Source organism: Ochotona princeps, chromosome 4, assembly GCF_030435755.1.
Source record: "Ochotona princeps isolate mOchPri1 chromosome 4, mOchPri1.hap1, whole genome shotgun sequence".
Classification (NCBI taxonomy): domain Eukaryota; kingdom Metazoa; phylum Chordata; class Mammalia; order Lagomorpha; family Ochotonidae; genus Ochotona; species Ochotona princeps.
Window position 1 is genome coordinate 50,856,271 of NC_080835.1, and position 7,740 is coordinate 50,864,010.

The following is a 7,740-nucleotide window of genomic DNA, read 5'->3' on the forward strand; positions in this document are numbered from 1 at the left end:
CTTTAATGCCCAATCATGCATATGAAATCTCAATGGAACGTAGGGCAAACTGGACCAGTCCACTGCACATGCTGGCAGGTACAGGAACCAGAGTTGGCGGGGGGTGGGGGGGGCAGTCCAGTAGGAATCATTTGGGCTCGTTCTGACTAGGCTGCAGTTCTCCCTGTGGTACATGAGGGCTGAGCGTGAGTTAGGCAGGCTGAACTGGGCTGTAGCATCCATTGATTTGCTGAAGATGGAAGTCAGAACAAATTGATCAGCAACCACAATGCAGTTTGATAGCAAACTTCTGGGCCTATAGAAGTGGACTACGATAGCCAATCAACCTTAGAAAGATTTCCTCATCCTTGGAGCAGCACTATCAGCAGCATCTCAGGACTATAACAGGCACATGAACAGAACCCTCAGAAAATGCTCCTTAATGGGGAACTTGGGATGACATTGGGTGGCAGTTCCCCATCCTGCGGGTAACACGGTAGTTGGGAGGCTGGCCATAGTTTTTCCTCTTGTATCCCCCTTTCCCCCATGTGTGCAAAGAAGAAAAATAAAATGTGTAAACAATGATTTTACATACTATGCCCTGATTCTTGACCCCTCCCACTCTGATCAACTATGTAAACATCATCAATAATAAAATTTGAAAAAAAAAAAAGAAAATGAAGCAGCTGGGACCTGAACCAGCACCCATATGGGATCACAGTGGATACAAGGTGAGGATTTTGCTGCTAGGCTATTGCGCTGGGCCCAAAACCTTTCTTTAAAAAGCTATCTGACCATGTAGACAGATAGAGGTAGCTGAGAGTATATGTGGAGATTGTTCTTTCCATTTTCTTAATTAACCTGTCTTCTAACCAAAGCCATAATGATTCTTTAAATCCTTCTATGAGTATCTCTCTGGCTAACCCAATTCATCTATTTACCATGACTCAGACGGTACCCAACATTTGTTGGAAGTCTTCTAAGCTGGGCCTTGGCTAACACATCAACTGTTTTGCTCACTGATACATTCATCTGTAAAAAGTAGGTAGCACTCTTTCATAGGGATGCTGCAACTTTTCAAATGTGATAACATAAAAAGTTCTGGTATTATTTCTTGTTTAGTACATTGGATATAAATATCAAGTTGTTATTACATTCAAAATTCTAGAAAGCTGTTTGTGGTTGCATTTATATAGTTGTAAGCTTACTTATGCTTCCTGATTAAATATATAATAAAGATATTTCATAGCAATGCTAAATGCCAGACACTATGATTTCATTAGAAAATAAGAGACTGTCAAGTGTCACACAGCTCTTATATAAAAGAATTAAACTTCACACTCAATATTTTGATACCAAGTTACACAATACAGTTAACATTGTTCATTTAGGTATGTTTATGTTCTGGGTTGATCACTTTTAATTCATATTTTATTATAATAATGTTTTCTCTGGGTGTTCTCATGTTTAGTATTTCTAACTCTTGAGCTAGAGTGTTAAATCTATTGGGTAGTAGGCTAAGTGTCTGCCTGTGGCATTGGTAGCCTATATGGGCACCAGTTTGAGTCCCAGTTGCTCCTCATCCAGTCTAGCTTTCTGTTAATGTGCCTGAAACCACAGTGGAAGATAGCCCTAGTGCTCGAGTCCCTACACAAATATGGGGACCCAGATGTAGCACCTGGCCCTTGGCTTCAGACTGGCCCAGTTCTGGTCATTGTGGCCATTTGGAGAGTGAATCAGTTGATGAAGAATCCATATCTCTTCCTTTCTCTCTGTAACTCTACCTTTGAAATAATTTTAGCAATAATTTAAGTAATTTTAACTTACAATATACAAGATGATGGTGTATTTTTATACAAACTCCGAATTTTAATGGAATTAGTAGTATTCCCTATCTTCAATGTTTTGAATGTAGTGCTACAAGGCAACTCTCACAGTAGATACAAGATAATTTGGCACAGCAAAAAAGAATATTCTCCATAGGTGTAAGGAATCCTTCTCTCTTTGCTTAACTTAAATCACACAGAAAGTGTAAAAATAAATACATATTTATTTCTCATAATTTTTTACAGAATAGATTCTTTTTCAAATTGGCAAAATTTACCCCTCTGTTGTAACCTTGGTTTGAACAAATATCTGGATGATCTTCCTCCGAATTTCCTTGGTCTTGATGGTGTAGACTATGGGGTTCAACACAGGAGGTACCAGAAGGTAGGCATTGGCCATGAGGGCGTGAGTCAGTGGAGACAAGTGTTTTCCAAAACGATGAATGACAGACACTCCAATGAGTGGCACATAAAAGATGAGTACAGCACAAATGTGTGAAACACAAGTGTTCAGTGCCTTCAACCTACCTTCCCCTGAGGCAATAGCCATCACCGTGCGGAGTATGAACACATAAGAGAGAAGGATGGAGAGGGAATCAGAGCCCTTGGTGAAAACAACAGCAATGAGGCCATAGAGACTGTTGACCCGAGTGCTGGCACAGGCAAGGCGCATGACATCTTGGTGGAGGCAGAAAGAATGGGAGAGGATGTTGGAGAGGTAGAAAGGGAGCCGCTTGATGAGGAAAGGCACAGGAAAGACCACACAAACTGCCCTTGACAAGATAACTATCCCTGTTTTGCAGACCACACTGTTAGTTAGGATGGTGCCATACCTGAGGGGGTTCCAGATTGCCACAACCCTATCAATAGCCATAGCCACCAGCACACCAGACTCAATGGCTGAAAAGGTATGAATGAAGTACATTTGAACAAGGCAGGCATCAAAGGGGATGAACTTGTAGTTAAACCAGAATATGCCCAGCATAGAGGGCAAAGTGCACAGGGCTAGTCCCATGTCTGCGAACGCCAGCATACACAGGAAGTAGTACATGGGGATATGCAGAGATGATTCTGACTTGATGGTTGAGATAATGATGCCATTGCCAAAGAGGGCAACCACGTATATCACACCCAGTGGGAATGCCATCCAGTAATACTTTTGCTCAAGACCCGGAATCCCAGTTAAGACAAAATAAAGGTGCTGGAAGTGAGAATGGTTATCTGCCATGTAACCAATGTGATGCAGGCATGAGGAGGGGATACAGGTTCCTGATGAATGTCTTCCTAAAAATGAAGTGACAGAAAATAATGATATATTAGTGTCTGGGTTGTCTGAGAAGGCAACAGTTTTATTTCTGCATGAATGTATTATGTAAGGGGAAGTAGAAGCGACAGAATCCCTGAAATTATTAATCCAAGCTATATCCTGAAGTGAATGCTTCTTACTGGCCCACAGGTACATAACTTATCCATATACAAATAAATCATACTCAGTTTAAGACATATACTGTAGTGACAAGCTATTAGATAAACAAATCTGCTGCCACTTCTGTCCTTTCATCTTTACAATCGTTAGTTTACAAGCTACTAAGCAGGATGCTGAGAATACATCTCAGTCAAGATAAATATAGAGACAATATAAAATATGTATTATTTTATCTCCAACAAAGGATTCCATCCTCACCCATCACACTCCTATGCCCAGAATTCTCATGAAAGCAATGAATCATGTACCTGGAGCAGAGAAGAAAGCATTCAGTGCTTAAGCTTAACCTACTTCAACACAACCCTCTTCCAATTTCCTGAGTATAAATATAGCCTTAGAATCACTCTCCACACAATGCATCTAGTCACTTGAAGCTGGTGTTGAGACACAGCACGCTAAGTTGCCACCTGAGACACTAGCATCCCATATGGGTACAGATTTACATCCTAGCTGCCTCTCTTCCAATCTAGCTCCCTGCTAATGTGCCTGCAAAACCAGTAGAAGTTAGTTTGGATTGTTGCAACTGCATTAAATACCTAGAAGCAATTCTGTGCATCATCCTAGCACAGCCCTAGCTTCTGTAGCCATTTGTGTAATGAACCATTAGATGGAAGATCTCTTTCTTTCTCTTTTTTCCTTTCTCTCTCTCTCTTTCTCATATACACACACTCACTCTTGCTCTCGCTCTGTAGTTATGCTTTTCAAATAAACAAATCATAAAGAAAAACATGTAATGATACGTTTTTGTCATTGTAAAATTAGTGAAATCTTAGTATAATGGATAGTAAATTACTTAGGGAAGCAAAAGTAATTCTTTCATTTCATAACCCATTCTGTCACAAAGGAAGCAATATATCCAAGTCTCACCTAAATACTTCTTCAGGATCAGGGTTATCTGGCAATCTCCTGTTGCCAACGCGCAGTGGTTGCATCATATCCTGATTAAAGCAGGCAGAGGACTTAGAGGAGATCTGGGAGACTGGCTCACATTGCCATCCCAGTAAGTACATTTGCCTCAAAGGATCCTTTGAAGAAGTTCTACTCTAACTTGATAAACAGGGACAGGTAGAAAGCGGTCTCTTGGAAAACATTTCAACCTTGAAGAAATTCTCAGCCAACCCTAACAATTACTTGAAATCAATTGCTAAGCAACAGTATCGTGTCAATAGCGGGAAATCTAGACCTACACACAACTGCATTCAGATTCTATTCATCCCTTTTCCTCTGAGAAGCCCCTGCATGCTTGGGATACTTCAAAAAGCTTATGGGAAATAGAATTCAGAGATGCTAATTTTGTCTTTCTCAAAAATACTTGCATGGCTCTTTAATATACATTTTCTTTTTAAAATAACTGTACTTACTTATTTATATGAAGCAAGTAAATTTCATGTATTTCCTATAAGCATTTTGAGCAATTTTATAATGATACATCCAAACATTCCTCCCTCCTGCCCGCCTATTTGAAAAGCAGTGGTATGGCATTGGTGTGAGGATTAAAATGTAAAAGGCAGTGCAAGCATGGTTTCTGAAATCAAAACCTCTGCTTTTCACATATTCTCAGCATGTTGACACTAGATTTTTTCTTTCTCATTGTTTGGTTACAGTACTTTGAAATTGCCAGATGTGAAAGTGACAGATTTATTCCTAGCACAAAGACTCATACTTAATTCTGTTACATTTAGTTATTAATAATTGATCCTTTGCAATTACTGCACATCCTCCCCTAAAAGATAAATGCTCATAAATCTCTAGTTGGCCATTCTTATGTTAAGTTTTAAAAATTGTAACTATTTTAAGACTGTATCTATGAAATAGGTATCTGTTTCCTTTATATAAATAATAAATAGATGTGGTAGCAATCTCCCAAGAAATTTGTTTTGAAAAATATCTAAATTTGATTTCCTAATCTTAGCCAGGATACTTTATGTCTGTATAATATCCATTCCTTTTATAACTCAATGAAATAATTCAAACATATGGCTTAATATATGACCAGCATATGTTTTCTGTCCTTACAATAAAGTATTGCTTTAGTGTGTGTGTTTGGGCCAAGCACGGTAACCTCTTGGCTAAAATCCTTGCCTTGACTGTGCCAGCATCCCGTATGGGTACCTGGTCCATGTGCTGACTGCTTCACTTCCCATCCAGCTCACTGCTTGTGGCCTGGGAAGGCAATAGAGGATGACCCAAAACCCTGGGACTCTGCACCCATGTGAGATACCAAGAAGAAGCTCCAGGCTCCTTGCTTCAGAATAGTTCAGCTCCAGCTGTTGTGCCCACTGGGGAATGAACCAATAGTTGGAAATCTTTCTCTCTGTATCTCCTTCCCTCTGTAAATCTACCTTTCCAATAAAAACAAATAGATGTTTTAAAAAATAATTTAGTGTATGTGTATTTTATTGACTTTAGGGAAGCTAAATTCCAATTAAATCCATTACGTTATTGTGATAAAGAGTGGGAATGAGGGAAGTTTTAGAAAGTGGACAAATGAGAGTAGCATACTGGAAAGTGAAAATACATTGCAGTATGCATCTCTACTCCTTAACAAAAGGAGGACACCCAATGAAACTATTAAATATACCTGACAACCTGATACTAGGTTTTCCACCATCCCCTATACCTGCAATGCCATAATACACTTAAACAGCAGAATGCTGGGCCTGTGACTATTGCTGAAGGACAAAATATTGTCATAATATGGGAATGAGGTGGATATTGGGGAGGGAAGAAGTGGAGTGGAAGTGGGAATCCATATACCTTCAAAACTGTATCATGGAAAATAACAACAACAACAAAAAAGAAAGTGGTAAAATTAAGATAGAAGGAGAAAAGACAGAAAAGTGAAAGGGATAAACATGAAAACAGAAAATGTAAAGAATGGTAGAGGTAAAGTTGATGCATTTTGCTTTTTACTAACTGAAAAACCTGAAACAAATAAAAGACCTTGCCCTGGATCAGACTGAATCAAACACCTGGTTAGTGACAAAACAGATCAGGGGGATGCAAGGAAAACCACAGCGTAAAGCAGTGGGAGCTCAGGGGCTCAACTGGAGAAGATTCAGTCAAAATTGCAAGTCCTGGTCAAAAACGTACCTGGTGATGTAGGTAATAGTTGCCTCTACATTTCAAGATATTCTGACTGAAGTTTCTAACTGGTTCACAGTCATTCTTTCCTGTGTACCCACTTCTTTCCCTGTCCTTCAGTCTTTAGCCTAAGACCACCAGGACTTTATAAAGCAAATGCAAATGAGAGAATAAAGAACACAGCATAAGAGACTTGATTTGAGGCTGAAGGTCAAGGAAAAGCAATGGCAAACAGAAAGGAATGGATGGGAGCTGATTATCCGGAAATATTCTGTTGATGGCCAGCCTTCTCCTGTGGTTTTGTTCTCAGACTCACCTGCTTGCTGACAGAGGCCTCCGCAGGAAAGAGGCTGTTAAGCAGCCTGAGATTCACCAGGCAAAACCATCCCTACTACCTCACATGAAATTATATGTCCTGAGCTGCTCCACCATGGTCCTCACTATACCAGGGAGAGTTCCACAAATCAACAAAAGCAGTTGTTCCCCAGGGCTGCAAAGACTGGGGATGTCTCATCATGGTTGCAAATCTCCCCAGATTTCCTTATCTGGGGACTAGCATCAAATTGAGAAAGTTACTAGGAAAAAGTGTGTGTGTGTGTGTGTGTGTGTGTGTGTGAGATAGGTTGAGAAATTCTAGAAGTCGGTTAGTGCTCAACCTGTCTCTTGGGACTACCTTTGCCATCTCTTGATTTCCATGTCCTGAATGAATGATATTTGCCTTTATTTTCCCAAGACATGACAATTTTAACAAACAGGATCTCAAAGTTACTCTGATACTCCTCATTCAAATTCAGTTCTGAAGTTGAAGCAGCTTCCTAATGAATGGATTCCTACCAGATACTTCAGTCTTTTCTGAGTTTCCAATATTTTCAGTGTTTTTCTGTCTTTAATATTGGTCTATTAAGGCACACTCAGAGTAAAAGGAAAACAACAGGCTCCTTAGGCAGTCAACGAATCAAGAAGCATCAAAAATTTCAGAATATCTCATTATGATCTTCAGAAAATGCCCGTCTCTCTATCTGCCCTACCTTATAATAAAATGACCTCATCAGCAACAATATTAATAACAATGATATCCCATATTAATTCTGAATTTTATCAGTTATATAATTCATCACTCATTTTAATAGTCAATCATCATTAACATAATCTAGCTGCAACGTGGCTATGATAAGTATTATTATTTTTATGGATTGGAAAAGAGAATCACATTGGGAATTGGTCCAGACTGTTTGCATAATTGTAATTCCCAAATTGCATCAAGACTTAGTGTCCTTAGTGTGTTCTGGACTTATTGGATCTTAAACAGCACCATGGCCAAGGAAGGAAAAAGGCTAAACATAAAACATGCTTCATATACCAACT

General features: G+C 39.4%; 1 protein-coding gene across 1 annotated transcript; it reads right to left on the minus strand.

The window, feature by feature from the left end:
• Positions 1–2,079: 2,079 nt before the first annotated feature.
• LOC101528163 (olfactory receptor 51H1-like) lies at positions 2,080–3,033 on the minus strand. The gene has a single exon (XM_004589955.2). It carries the CDS (start codon positions 3,031–3,033, stop codon positions 2,080–2,082), a length of 954 nt encoding a protein of 317 aa, XP_004590012.2.
• Positions 3,034–7,740: the final 4,707 nt, after the last annotated feature.

Excerpts from the sequence above, each read along its gene's own strand:
- LOC101528163 (XM_004589955.2), bottom strand. The coding sequence starts at position 3,033 with ATGGCAGATAACCATTCTCACTTCCAGCACCTTTATTTTGTCTTAACT.